Here is a 15790-nt window from a genome sequence, read left to right as displayed (position 1 = left end):
TATTTCTTGCGTGTTAAAACCAGAGGGCCAGCCTGAAAAATTTTCTGACATTGGGGGTTGGGGTCAGTTTATCATGAGATAAAGCTTTACTTCAACAGAAATTTTGCTAAAATGATGCAACAGAGATGGACTCATCATCAAATATGGACTTGTCATCTAACTTGGGCTTTATATCATAAAAACATGGACTTGTCAAACGTGGGCTTAATCAGATATGGGCTTATCAACAAACATGCATTTTATCATCAAATATGGACTTGACATCAACATCAGCTAATCATCAAACATGCATTTTATCATCAAATATGGACTTGACATCAACATCAGCTAATCAACAAACATGGATTTTATCATCAAATATGGACTTGACATCAACATCAGCTAATCAACAAACATGCATTTTATCATCAAATATGGACTTGACATCAACATCAGCTAATCAACAAACATGCATTTTATCATCAAATATGGACTTGACATCAACATCAGCTAATCAACAAACATGCATTTTATCATCAAATATGGACTTAACATCAACATCAGCTAATCATCAAACATGCATTTTATCATCAAATATGGACTTGACATCAACATCAGCTAATCAACAAACATGCATTTTATCATCAAATATGGACTTGACATCAACATCAGCTAATCAACAAACATGGATTTTATCATCAAATATGGACTTGACATCAACATCAGCTAATCAACAAACATGCATTTTATCATCAAATATGGACTTGACATCAACATCAGCTAATCATCAAACATGGATTTTATCATCAAATATGGACTTGACATCAACATCAGCTAATCAACAAACATGGATTTTATCATCAAATATGGACTTGACATCAACATCAGCTAATCATCAAACATGCATTTTATCATCAAATATGGACTTGACATCAACATCAGCTAATCAACAAACATGGATTTTATCATCAAATATGGACTTGACATCAACATCAGCTAATCATCAAACATGGATTTTATCATCAAATATGGACTTGACATCAACATCAGCTAATCAACAAACATGGATTTTATCATCAAATATGGACTTGACATCAACATCAGCTAATCATCAAACATGGATTTTATCATCAAATATGGACTTGACATCAACATCAGCTAATCAACAAACATGCATTTTATCATCAAATATGGACTTGACATCAACATCAGCTAATCAACAAACATGCATTTTATCATCAAATATGGACTTAACATCAACATCAGCTAATCATCAAACATGCATTTTATCATCAAATATGGACTTGACATCAACATCAGCTAATCAACAAACATGCATTTTATCATCAAATATGGACTTGACATCAACATCAGCTAATCAACAAACATGGATTTTATCATCAAATATGGACTTGACATCAACATCAGCTAATCAACAAACATGGATTTTATCATCAAATATGGACTTGACATCAACATCAGCTAATCATCAAACATGGATTTTATCATCAAATATGGACTTGACATCAACATCAGCTAATCAACAAACATGCATTTTATCATCAAATATGGACTTGACATCAACATCAGCTAATCATCAAGCATGGACTAATTGTAAAATACTTGTGATACAATGATGGCGGCATATCAGTGATTACAATGCACATCATATTGTTCTTACAGGTCTCTAATACATCATCTGTCATAGCAAAATTTGGACATAATATAATTATTGGGTCCATTGTTTTATGTGAAGTTAACTCTGTTTGTTAATAAATAATTGATGTAAAATAAATAGCCATTTCAAGTACTTTTTTCCTTTTCCAGGGCTACGAGTTGGTGACTGTATTGGGAAGACATGTAGGCCCACTTACTTGCAAGTTTCTTCAAATTGGACGAGATAAGGAGCAAAAAAGACCAGAGTTCTATCTTAAGGAAATTAAGTTGGTTTAAATTTCTATGCACAAATTTCTCAGACAGTTTTTATGCACCAGTGGCAGTGTATAGGAATCCATTTGTATGTCCTTCACCTGTTACACAATCTTGTAGTTTTTGATTGATTGCCTTGAAATTTAGTAAATTATGGCCATCACCTGAAGATGCATACATCAGCAAATCACATTGCACCTGTAATTTTTATAAGAGTTATTGCCCTTCCCGACTTGCAGGTGAAAGCAACACATGACAAAATCTTAATGGAAGCAACTAGTCTCAGTTTTCATTGAATTGCCATGAATCTTGGTAAATGTAGAGATGCACATTATCACAATTTTTTTTTATAGAGTTACTACCCTTTTTGACTTTATCTTAATGCAGTGTGCGATAGAATCTTGTGATGCAAGTAATGTTATGATCCACTTTTGAAGAAGAGTATTTTGGCTGCACGTTGTGCAACAGAATATTTCGAATGCAGATGTCGTTGGTGAGACTGGTTCATCTGGTTTCACAATTCTCGTCTTGGTTTTTCATCTAATGTAATTTTAAAGTCATATGGTTTTGATTATTATATGCATTAATTTGTATACCTGCTACTGAAGCTGTAATGTACCAAAGATGTACAATGTATTTTTAAATCTATGTATTTTTAATTTCAAAATATTCCAGTAAATTTTAGTTTTCGTGTATGGTATTTTCATGTATTGTTTTATCATGTTGAAGAATAAGTTGTACACTGTTATCTCATTGGTTTAAGTTTCCCTTTATGGAAGTATGTATTTTCTAGTGTATTTCTCAACATGCAGTTCACCTCAATGCTATTAATATAATTTATTATGAATTAAATAATATTTTCACACGTGTATATATGTCACTTTTTACATCGTACTCAAATTACTTGACTATAGAAGTAAATCCATAGGAACACTAAAATTATACACCAATATAAAATGGTCCACCCTAATTTTGGGGCACATGTTGCTATAATCCATTCTTTTGTGACTTCATTGAACATATTTGCCACATTTTGTGTATGTGTTGCATTGTAACATATATTATTCTCGCACATCACTAATCGCTATGTTTGAGCATGTAAATAAAGGTGTAGCAAAAAGCCACATACATGTGGAGTACTGTCACATCCTGTATTCTAGGTCAAAAGTAGTTGAGATGTGTCAATAAAGGCCTAGTAAAAAGCCACATACATGTGGAGTACTGTAACATCCTGTATTCTAGGTCAGAAGTAGTTGATGTGTGTCAATAAAGGCCTAGTAAAAAGCCACATACATGTGGAGTACTGTAACATCCTGTATTCTAGGTCACAAGTAGTTGAGATGTGTGTCAATAAAGGCCTAGTAAAAAGCCACATACATGTGGAGTACTGTAACATCCTGTATTCTAGGTCACAAGTAGTTGAGATGTGTCAATAAAGGCCTAGTAAAAAGCCACATACATGTGGAGTACTGTAACATCCTGTATTCTAGGTCACAAGTAGTTGAGATGTGTCAATAAAGGCCTAGTAAAAAGCCACATACATGTGGAGTACTGTAACATCCTGTATTCTAGGTCACAAGTAGTTGAGATGTGCGTCAATAAAAACCTAGTAAAACAAAGCTATGTATCTGTGCTTAGTATTGTACCATATCCTGTCAAAACTAGTTGAGATATACGAGTATGTAAATAACAGTCTGTTAAAAAGTCCTTTATATGTGTAGTATTGTATTGTAACGTGTACTTCAGGTCACTAGTCAAGATGTGTTCGCATGTAAATAAAGGCCTGGTAAAATTTGTTTACAAAATGTTTTTGAGGCAAATCTAAACAGACTCTTGACTTTTCTGATACACCAGCAGAACATCAGGACCAATTGGCACCGAGGTAGCCCATTTGGCTGACAACAGAACATGAGGACCAATTGGCACTGAGGTAGCCCATTTGGCTGACAATGAGGACCAAGTGGCACTGGGGTAGTCCATTTGGCTGACCATGAGGACCAATTGGCACCGAGGTAGCCCATTTGGCTGACCTTGAGGACCAATTGGTACTGAGGTAGCCCATTTGGCTGACCATGAGGACCAATTGGCACTGAGGTAGCACTGAGACACAGCCAAATGTAAGAATCTGCAACAATACAATGCTTTCTGTACAGTTGTTTGCAAGGCTTTTAATGGAATATATTAGGAAAAAGATCATTTCAAGGTTTCTTTAGTATTTGTATCTTGTCCATATCTGATGGCACATCAGTATCATTGCTCCAATAATGAAAGGCCTCTCTGTTGGGATGCTTTCTGTAAAAGTTGGTGAATTTCTGTTTTGCAGTTTTTAGCTCACAATGCTGCAAGGCCAAGAAAGTTTATGGTATGCTTCTTGTGACATCAACAGTTGCAGTTGCCACACTGGGGTAATATTTCAATCCAGTTTTGAAAATGGATTTCCATCATCAAATTTTCAGATGGGATTAATAATGAGATTCACTTGTATTATCAAGGTGATCCTGCATCTGATTGACCTTATAAGCTCACTCAAGAGCATATTTCTGAATTTATTTTTATCCAACTTGGAATATATGTCAATCAGTAATAAGATGCATACAAATGAGGTGATTTTGCATGATCTGAATTATTACCAATCTTGAAACCAGATTTTGATCAAGCTTGAAATATGGGCTTATACTTTCATGGGTTTGATAAAGAAGGAAATCCACACATATTAATCTTACTTACTTAATTTGGGAGGCCAAAAATTTCCTGTCCAATATTGATCCAGCTTGCAATATATGCTTATATGATTGAGTTTTTGGACAAGTTTAATCGTGAGCAAGATTCATTCATTTGCCTGGCTTGTTACCACTCTCTGCAAGTGTCATTTCTGATCCCATATTGATGACTTCAAAATATGGACTTGTATTGTGTTCAATAATGCACAAGATCCACACGTTAACGAGATAATTTTGCATCAGGCTTGCTAATCTTCTTACAACCGCTTCATACCAGGATGCTTTGGTCAAATTCAGAACCTCTTGAGAAGTCAGTAATACCCTTTTTGCCAGGTTTTCAAATAAAATCTGGCTAAATTTTGCTGAGCAGTTTAAGATCATTCTACAGAGTATTTTTAGGGTCATTTTGTTAAATAAACGATTGCAGTATGCAGTGGCAGATGGCCAGTAATTATTCAAAACTGAAAGCCCTTTATGTCAGGATAATATAAAATTGGAGCTAGTGTTGTTTTTTTGGTTGGTTGTTTTTTTTAAAGTCATTTTAAATTTTTCTCTTTTAAAATGGCAGCTTGGTGGATAAGTGTCATTTGCATGAATTTGAAAGTCTCTTTAGGACAGACACATTCTTTCATATGTGGTCAACTTTTTTTTGGCAAGAGAATTTTAAAAGTTTTTCTATTGTTTAAAACAGCAGCCATATAGATGAATCAGAAACAACTTGTACAAACTTGAAAGCCTTCATGATAGAAAAGTCTGGTTGAAATTAGTATAGAAGATGAAAAACGCAAATGCTGACGAATGATGCATGCTTCACACAGGTCTATCCTCCAAGTTCGCTTGGACTTGACGACAAAAAAATTGACAAAGCCATGAGAATATTGTATTTTTTAATTAGCTGACACTCATTTCATAAATAATCCAAATTGATATAAATGGATCAATCATTCTGTCAACACTATTATTACTGTATATCTTTGCTTAGAAGTCGAGTCCAAATGCAAATTGCACGTTTTGCATAATGTGACATCAGATCTGGGTCTGTGCAGTTTGTTAAGAGTGATCAGTTGAACAAGCAACATAGACCCTGATCCACAGGCACATTATACTACAGCAGCTCGAGAGATTTGTTTAGACTTGACTTATAAGTGAGTATATACAGTATTATATACTGTAACGAATCAATATCAATGAAGTGAAAGAACATTTCCTTTAATTTTAGCAAACATAAATATTGTATATACCATTATTATACATGAAAGACTTTCCTATAGGAGGTTTTCATTATCCTTTCGGTAAAGAGTCAGTAATATCACTTATAAAGATCTATTCAACTGAGAAGTTAATCCTACCATATCTGGTTGTGTAGAATGCACATCAAACTAAACAAATGTACCAGCAGATCAAAGTCTTTCCATTATGTGATCTAATCTCTACGTGTCAAATCTCAAGTACCCGGTTCACAAGTTTGTGGAGTATTTTTTAGTTTGAACCTTCTCCATACACTGCACTTGTTAAATGCCAGTGATGCCGTTTATCTACTGAACTTTACATGATTTTTTTTTTTTAAAAATTGCAATCTGTAAAAAAAAAGATGATTCTTAACAGAAAATGAAACATTTAAGTTGTAAATAAAATCCTAGGACTTTTTCAGGATAAAACAATTTTCAAATTCAAGGACATATTGAACTTATATGAACCATGTAAGTACGCCATCGTGTGAATGGATAATATGCGATGGAGAAAGGCCTACACTGTTTGCATGAAATCTCAAGATTGAGGACACTTGTATTATGCAAAAGATCAATATCTACTCTTCTTGCATGGAGTTTCAAGCAGAATGGACACTGCTAACTCTAATCTGTCAGGGCATTCACAAAAGATCTGGCTCAATGGTGTTCACACTTGTGTGCATGTTACACTCTTCCAAATACAGTAGTTATATAAGCATGTCCTTGGGAATGGTCCTTCAAGGCAAAGAACAAGTGTCACATGCTTATATGTGCATAGATAAGGCATAACACTTCTCAACATTCTTCTAAAAGAAAATATGTGCGCTTAATTTATTTCCAATGTTAAAAAAATATCACCTGAGACAAAATCACCACACAACTAAATTTTATTTTTAAACAAAAGAATCATTTACCCATCACCCACCAAGACCAAGATATTTTACTGTTTCTAGAATACTGAATCCACTAATCTTTTTCTGACTTTTCTGGTCTTGCCCCTAGTAGCCTATTAACAAAAAGTCATGGTTAACCACACAGGTAACTATTTTTCCGATTTTATACACACGGAGCTAGGATTTTATACACAAATTGCCATTCCAAAAGTAAAAAACTTAATTTATAAATTTGCCCTTAATTATTCTCAATTCACTGTTCTTCTCGACAAAAAGATACACATGAAGAACAAAAGCAATGCAGTTCCTATTAAAACATTCTGAGTGTATGAGTTTGAGACATGGAACAACAAAAAAAACTTGAAATAAAACAGTTGCACAAGGTTGACGAAAAAGTTAAAGTATAGTAAAATTACTGTTATAACCCCGTTTTCTTTTTTCTTCTTTTTGGGTACAAGTATTGGACTAATTATATTAAAACTTTGCTACAGGTAGATTTTTTTACACAACTACAGAAACCATTTGAATTTTTTCATACACTATTTTTCTATTCTCTGTTGCCTATAACTTAATTGGCAAAAGAAAGTTTTACCTTGTACAAATATTTTCACATGGTACTGTGTGAAGTCTACAAAAACTGATCAAGTTTTACAAACTGTACATTGGTTGCATCAAAAACAAGATTCAGCACAAAAAAATGTTTGCTCCTTGCCTACTATGGCAAGATCACCAAAGTAAACAATGATGAACACTGGCTGTGACCCTTGTGATCAAGCTTTGGAGTTGTTAGGCTTCAAGTTTCTACCTTAAATGACATTATAGTGCAAAACAGGATAAAAATTTTAATGAACTGAACCTTAACGCTTTCATGATGTAAAGTTGAAAAAAGAATCCATCTTTGGCTTTGGTTTATGGGGTTTATTGCCTTTTTTCATTACATGTTGGCAAGTATATTTGGCAGAACCACAGACCCATGGAAAGTAACTTGTAAGTTTTTTCACATACCCAAATTGTTCAAGCCGAAACCTGAGCTCAAACAAAGGCGAGACGTGCAAGTGATATGCAAAAGTGAGCATCTTAGACCACTCAACAATCAATGACCCCTATGATGATGATGATGATGTGATATATATATATATATATATATATATATATATATATATATATATATATATATATATATATATATATCTGTGACCTTGAAGGCAACAGATCTTTTAGTAACAGTATAAAATTGTACCAAATTTCATGCATTTATTTTCAACGACTCCAAAGTTCTGATGGACAACGGTTACTGAAACATAAAATACTTAACCTGTGACAATGACCTTGACAGAATCCCCCATGTGTGGCACATGACAAATTTTTTAAGTTTCATTCCTTAATCTCAAATGGCTTCAATGCACAAAATGGAAAGGAAAGCATGAAGTGAAACAAAATGACCATGATGTTAAAGATGGGATCCCTCATCGTGTTCATGACAAACTTTCAAATGATGATACATAAATATACCAAGTTTCATCCCTTAATCTCAATTGGGCCTGAATGTCTAGAGCCAAATGAAAGTGCAAGGAAAAACATAAAATACTGTCATGACCTTAAAGATATTTTACCCCCAAAGTGGTATGAATCAATGTTATGGTTTAAAGATACGTGAGAAGTTTGACAGAATCCATAAAATATTGTCAAGTGGCCAAGACCTTGAACATGGGACCACCAATGTGGTACACAACACTAATTATATGCAAGTTTACCAAGTTTTATTCCTCAGACTTCAAATGACCTGAAAAGTCATACAGCCAAGTAAAGTGTTGCAGAAAGTTTGAAATATTAAGCAGTGATCTTGACCCTAAAGACAAAAACCCAATGAACCAAGTGACACACATTCAAATGATGTACACTTGTACAAAGTTTCATCCCTTGATCTCAGACACCTTTCAAGTTGCAGAGTGGAAATGAAGGATAGATAGTCAGAACTGTGGAAACCTTGTTCCCATGCTTTTCACAAAAAAGGATGAGGTCAAAAAGAGTATACCAAAAATTTAAGCTTGTTCAATATATTTTCTTCCCATTTATTATCATCCCCAATATATACACAAGTATAGGTTAATGTACAAGCATATTAAAAATTGCATTTCACCACAAGATTTAAAAAAATGTCAATTTCATCTTTTTAAAATATTAATATCATATAAACCCATTTTATACTTGCAAAAAAGGGATAATTTTCTTGAAATAGGAGGAAACTGATGAAACAATTAAAACTAGAATTTGGAAATGTGATGGGAGATTTTCATGCATTTGGGTGATGGGGTGGGTAATTTTGAGAAATCAGAACATACCTTGTATACTTTGATTAACCCTTTAAAGTTTTAGGATGGCCTCTTCAATAAATACCATACTCACCCAAAGAGCACAAACTGTTAAGGTAAAATATGCACCACAAATTAAACACTTCAAAAACAAATAATGAAAAGAAACTACCCCAAAAAATCTTAATTTTTTTATGTCAGTTACATATCCCAACATGCCAAACTAATAAGTTTGAAGGGGGGTTTGCTTAAACCATGGGATTTTGATCAAACTAGACAAAAATCAGAATTTTCAAGGGAATAGAAAGGAATGCCATGTTGATGTGTACAGAGTTGGTTAACAATTTTTTTTTCTTAATAAAAATTTACTAAAATGTACATCAGAGAAAACTTGCAAGTCATAAGGCCCTACATTTTTTAAAAACATTTTTCATTATAAATTTTGCAATATAATATTTTTGGCATAAATCCCCATTATATATCAATGAAAATTTACAAGTTATACCAATATTAAAATCTTGAAATTTCTATGATTCTGATACCATTTGATTTATATCTGTTGGGAAAAAAAAAAAATTCATTTTTGAGTAAAAATTTCTGGCTTATGGCGGTTAATAACCAGATGCTGCTGCCATTCAAAACTCGCCAGCTATTTTGCTTGTGAAAAAAAAAAAACTTCGCAACTTTTCCACAAAATATTCAGTAGACAGCTCTTGTTTTTGATGCTGCATTACCTACCATTGGTACTTTATACAAAATAATTATTGCATTGTGTACTTGTAAATATATTCATAATATAAAAAAGCATAGCTAACTAGTCTGAAGAAATTAGCTGACAGTTTATTTTTTCAAGTACCAACAACAGATATTTAACTTGTATTTACATCCAACATATTTTACAAATAATCTGAATAAAAGTTCTTGTACGAATTAAAAGCACATATATAGAGAGATATATTAATATATGAAAATACAAAATAAAATAATGATACACCGTGTAAATGGAGCAATATTTCATGAATCAAATGAAAGACTTTTGTAGCCCATGTGTAATTCATAAATCAGTTTAAAGCAATTACAGATGATCGTCAACTATTTGTATCCAAAATAAAATGACAAACAATTCCTCATAATCAAATTATTACAAATTACTACATTAAAATATTCCATTTCTATGAACTAGTACCAGCACATGCAAAAAAATTTTAATCATGCATACTATATATTCTGTGATGATGCTACATCTTGTACAATTCACTTCCATCTTCGTTTCAGACAGATATAAAATGGGAATGCATGCCTAGCAATTCAACAGGAATTCACAGTGAAATAGTATGCTCCCATAAAGTTACTCTCAAACTGGCCCTGAAATACTATGCATAATTTTTTTTTAAAAAAATAAATAAATAAAAGACAGGAATCCTACTTGCCAGATTAAGTATATTTGAGGTAACGATTACATGGGTTTTGATGATATACAAGAGTACCGTAAAAGGCATATTATGCATTCACCCCACATTTAATGGTCCTCTATGCTTATTAATTAGGACATGGTTGACTCTGGAGATTAATTATCGGCAAGCCTTGATGACCTGAATTTTTGGTCAAGACATGCCATCTTGTGGCAAACATCCTGAGCAAAAACAATTTCTGCCACAATACCTTGACTTTAAACCCCCAAATCAACAGGCCTCTTTCACACATCAAGTTCTCCACAAACCCTGCTCAAGGTGTGAGGTCTACAACTAGACTACATTTTTAAAAAATTTCAGTCATCAATATTGACCCTGACCGTTTGATAAATAATTAGTAGGGCTGTTCCTTACTTCAAGTCCAAGCACTCAAAAAAAAACAACTGTTCAAGCTTTATTGTCTAAAACAAAAGTTGTGCAGAAACCACATTTCTTCATTCATCCAGTGACCCTGAACTGTTGACAAGTGAAAGTAATCCACCAAGTTTGGCAACTATAGATGGAGAACATATCTATTGTGCAGAAACCCATTTTTCTTCTTTTAGTTAGCGACCTTGACCTTAGACTCCAAAATCGATAGGCTTCTTTACCACATGTGCAAGCCATCCACAAAATTTGCCAACTGTATATGCTGCAAATCTAGATTTATTCTGTGCAGACACCACATCCCCCACCCCCATTTCAGTCAGCTATAACAGACCGTTTGACCTGAAATCGATAGGATTCTTTCCGAGTACAAGCGATCTATAAAGGTTGGTGGAGCTAAATGCTCGTTAAACTGGAAATATCTTCTGGAATAGGAGAAGTTAAACTGATGTACAGGTATGTTCAAAACACAAAAGGCTCTGACAAAATGACAGACACATAAAAACTATGGTAACATCAAATTTTATGGACAGGTTCTCATTATTCGTCAAATTACAAGATCAAAGATAACATTTGCGCGATTTAGCTGTAACATTTAATTAATCTACTCAAATAAGCAAATTCACAGAATTATGCCAAAATAAGTACAAAGAATATATAGCAGACAAAAATATAAACTGCTTTAAGTTTACCAAGACAAAGTATCTGTATTTTTTCATAAAATAAGAAAATTTGCTGATTTATTGAACGATAAACTTCTTAAGGATGCCAAAGTTAACTAATTCTCACCATCTTACACTCCCATGAAGTGTGACAAATCTAAACGAACCATTCATACACTTGTGACACTACCTCAAGATATGGAATAGTCTCATGGAATAAATATTTCTTTGAATACAACCAGAAATTTATCATTCAGTAGACAATACTTCTAAACAGGAAGAGAAATATAAATGATACGTATATATGCATAATGATATTACATACGGAGTTTCCTATGCTTGATTATCACACACACCCATCACATAATGTACTTGAAAGTTACAGTTTTCTGCCATCATTCCACACCCAATTTCAAGAGAACAACACAGATCTAGATGTGCAACTGCATTATGTTATGACAGATTTACGTCTTTGATCTTAACTGCATGCTCAAATACAGCTATTACAGAATTCTGTTCAAGAGCTTCGTAACAAATCCATCATTTGAGTGGCAATCCTTGCATAAAACAAATTGCATAGATACAGTGATACTGTGTTGTTCATGTACAGGACCTGACACATTCATGCTCAATTAATGGTGTACCTTGACCAGCTTCATGCATACTTTGCAAGTGTCCATTAATAGATGAATATTTGTCATGTGTGTTGACCTCCATCCTGCGAAAGTGATGTTATCTAATGTGACTTTAATTAAAAAAACTTTCTCATGATGGAAAACTGGAGAATATCTTGGAATTTTTAAAACAACATTTTCCCCATTACTTCAAGGATTTTATTCATTTTTTTTTACTCTTGTCTTTTATCTTGCAAGACTACATATTTATGTTTATTTGGAAGGAATTATCCTGAAGTTCTGCAACTTTACCTTGATATACTTCAACTTTACTTTTAACTGGCACTATACAGCCACGACTGTGCTGGGATGCCATTACACTACATATATACATACACACTACGGTGATGGTTACTCTTTCCTTTTCTTGTTGCCAATTCCTTATCATATTCTTAGAACAATACTTTTAAATGGCTCTATACAGCCATTATCAAACAAATTTGCATCAAGTCTGTGCATACATACAGAGTGAAGGTGAATTTTCTAGGTACATATTGAGAGTAGTACTGGCCACCTGTACATCCCGAACACATAGATGAACACATGGAAAAATAAAAAGGAAGAACTTTCCAGGCCCTATAAACACCATCTGATCCTAAAATAAACATAAGCATGAGTATATATTGTATCTACTGCTTGGTATGTAGTATATCTAGTATGACATGCAGACAAGTTTGATATTTGTTGGTTCCTTTATTTTATGTACTACAATACAAATCTTGACCAAAGTTGCACCTTTCATATCAATGAGTCTGAATTACAATTTGTTAAGCTTAAAGTACTGCATATATTGCAAGTCTGTAACATACAGACACAGCATCAATGAAAAATGAAGTTTGAGCCTCAAGCATATTGCAACTTTTGTGGAGGGGTGTAATAAGTAGGTACATCATGAAAAATATACAAATTTTGAAACCTCGTGTACAATGGATATGCAACATACAGGTATAGCATCAATGATGACCAATGTTGAAACTATGAGCATATTGCATGTAGTGTGGGTGTGTAACATACGGTGCAGTAGCAACAATAACCATATTTAAAACCTCAAGTATTACAAGTACTGTGTGCACTGTAAATATACGTACAGCATCAATATCAATTATATTACATGTATTGTAAGATTAAATGTAATGACTTGACCCAACTCTACAACACAATATTCCACCAACTCGGAGCTTCAACTTGAATAATACTGTATGATCCAATGACTTTTCCAACCTAACTGTACGTATTTGGATTTCAGGAAACTGGAGGGTTACTAATCTATAATTTTTAACTTATATTTCTGTCAGATTCTGGTTCAATTCCCTGTAATATTACACAAGTCCTTGTTCTTCTTCAAATTCCAAGTAACCTCAATGCGTTTCTACCTACACTTTAACTGAAAGGCTGACATAACTTAAATTTATGCATAAAAGAATTAGATCGAAGTGGAAGCAAATTTAGGAATGAGCTTAACCAGCTTTTGTCAAATAAACTGTTGATGGTGCAGTCTTTTGGCTTTTTTTCTTATGTTCAAAGATTTGTATAAATCAAATGCCTATACACTTTGAGGGTGGGTGGGGCCTTTGTTTAAATGTAAGATACTGAATATCTCAAGAGTAGGACTACTTTTTCCAACTTCTCCAGCTGTTGCTCTAAATGATTTCCAAGTACAACGCAAACTAAGAAATTGACTCCAGGAGCAAAAATGTTCCTTATAATGAATATTAATGTCAATAATATAGCCAGTTTAAAGGATTCATGTAAGTTGTTGTAGGGTTTAACGCCATTTTTCAGCACATGATAGGCTATGCATGGCGACCAGTATTAATGGTGGAGGTAGAACCCGGGAAAACCCCTGGAAGAACCACCGACCCACAAGAAGCTACTGGCATGCTTTCTCACATATGGACTTGAACCCACGCAGACAGAGGTGAGATGGCAGTGATCCGTAATGGAGAGCACTTTAGACCACTCGGCCACTCTGGGCCCCCTTCATGTAAGTTATAGTAGACAAAAATATACCCCGTTTAAAGGACTGATGTAAGTTATAGTAGACAAAAAATATTGCCAGTTTAAAGGATTCATGTAAGTTATAGTAGACAAAAAAAATCATCACAAGGAATCATTTCTTCCATTTTGGCAACTTTATAATGACAATGAAATTAACAACATTTCATTAAAATGTCAATTTTGTATCAAACCAAAAACAGATCACAGATTTTATCTTGCCCTCTTTATCACAATGACAAAATTCTAAAAGCTAGAGTTTGATTTTTCATTATTTACTATTATTAGAAAAGCAAGTATCAATGAAGCAAAGCAGCGAATCTCAGTCATCAGCCAGCCTGGTCCCATATCTTGTCCAGTTCATAACATCTGATCTCTTGCCTATACCCCAAGCTGCAAAGGTAAAAACATAGTATACTGGACACAGATTATAGCATTGTAAATCATTCTATGTTAGTAGTATATCATGCTGTTTATAGTTGTAACTAGAACATTGGTTTATAGCACCATGGTATTACATGTCAATAGTACATCTGACAAATTATCAACTTCTCCCTTGACAACTTGAACACAACAGGGTCCATAAACACTGCACTATAACAAGGGCATGAGTTAATGAAGGAGGGGGGGAGGGGGAGGGGGAGTGAGTAATGTTCAAGTAATCAGATGACATGACTGGGGCTGCTAGCTCTTATGTATTTAAGATTTGAGTGCTTTAACTTTTCTTTAGTTCACCACGTTATTTCATACAAAAGACATAATTAACATGATAATGCAAATGAGGTCAGCTTTTAATTCAGTGCAACAGTACAACAAACACTGCTACCAGCCAGATATCAAAACATTGCCAGCACTTAATTAGGCTCTCGCAGAAATGTTCACGGACATAAATGTTATCACAGATTGGCATATTTCATGTTTGAATACATATGGGCACATTACATTGCATTTATGATAAAACTTTAACCAAAATTAAATTAGATGCTAAAAACACGAATTTTACTCGATAAAATTTATTGAATTGGTATTTATTTATTAAAATGACTATTTCTGTCCATTTCCACAAATATGGGCTTGATAAAAACTATCTCACCCTAATCTATAGGAATGAAGACACAGAATCGCAATGTTAGAAATTAAAATGTCCACTGAACACTACTGTAATCACACATTCTGTTCCAATCAAACCTACAGCTTCAATACAATTCATTCTCTGTCTAGATTCATTTTGTGCCATTAATAAACTTTAGAAAAAAGGGTCACACAAAATGTATGTTTCCAACTGCACTGGTTTTAAAATTAGGGAGGGCAGCTTGATTTTTGTTTGGTTTTTCTTTTTAAATAATATATTATATAAGAGGTGATTTATTTATTACCATGGGGGAAAAAGTTACAAGGTCAGCAATGAGAAACAGGGATGGTTGGCCAACTGGAAACAAGCCTTTCTTTTTCTGCCTTGTATCTAACATTTAACACTTACTATATCAAATCATTTAGACTTTATCAAAAATATTAGCTTTTCATCTTGTTTACCTGCAAAAGTTTCTTTAAGCAAATGG

General features: G+C 33.6%; 2 protein-coding genes across 5 annotated transcripts in view; one reads left to right on the top strand and one right to left on the bottom strand.

Annotated features, from left to right (window-relative positions):
- LOC149787382 (DNA repair-scaffolding protein-like) overlaps positions 1–3527 on the top strand; it is a 101440-nt gene extending 97913 nt beyond the window's left edge. For both annotated transcript variants that reach the window (XM_089977971.1, XM_089977970.1), the window contains exon 20: positions 1807–3527. In XM_089977971.1, coding sequence (XP_089834097.1) covers positions 1807–1932 — 126 coding nt within the window. In that variant the 3' untranslated portion in view covers positions 1933–3527. The remainder of the gene's footprint in view (positions 1–1806) is intronic.
- Positions 3528–5502: 1975 nt separating this feature from the next.
- Positions 5503–15790, bottom strand: part of LOC149787381 (serine/threonine-protein phosphatase 4 regulatory subunit 1-like) — a 103763-nt gene continuing 93475 nt past the window's right edge. For all 3 annotated transcript variants that reach the window (XM_089977967.1, XM_089977969.1, XM_089977968.1), the window contains exon 21: positions 5503–14624. In XM_089977967.1, coding sequence (XP_089834093.1) covers positions 14613–14624 — 12 coding nt within the window. In that variant the 3' untranslated portion in view covers positions 5503–14612. The remainder of the gene's footprint in view (positions 14625–15790) is intronic.

This window comes from Sinohyriopsis cumingii, chromosome 12 (assembly GCF_028554795.1).
Source record: "Sinohyriopsis cumingii isolate HCF-2022 chromosome 12, ASM2855479v2, whole genome shotgun sequence".
In the NCBI taxonomy this organism is placed as follows: domain Eukaryota; kingdom Metazoa; phylum Mollusca; class Bivalvia; order Unionida; family Unionidae; genus Sinohyriopsis; species Sinohyriopsis cumingii.
Note: the sequence above shows the minus strand (reverse complement) of the source record. Positions and strands in the feature narration are given on the sequence as shown.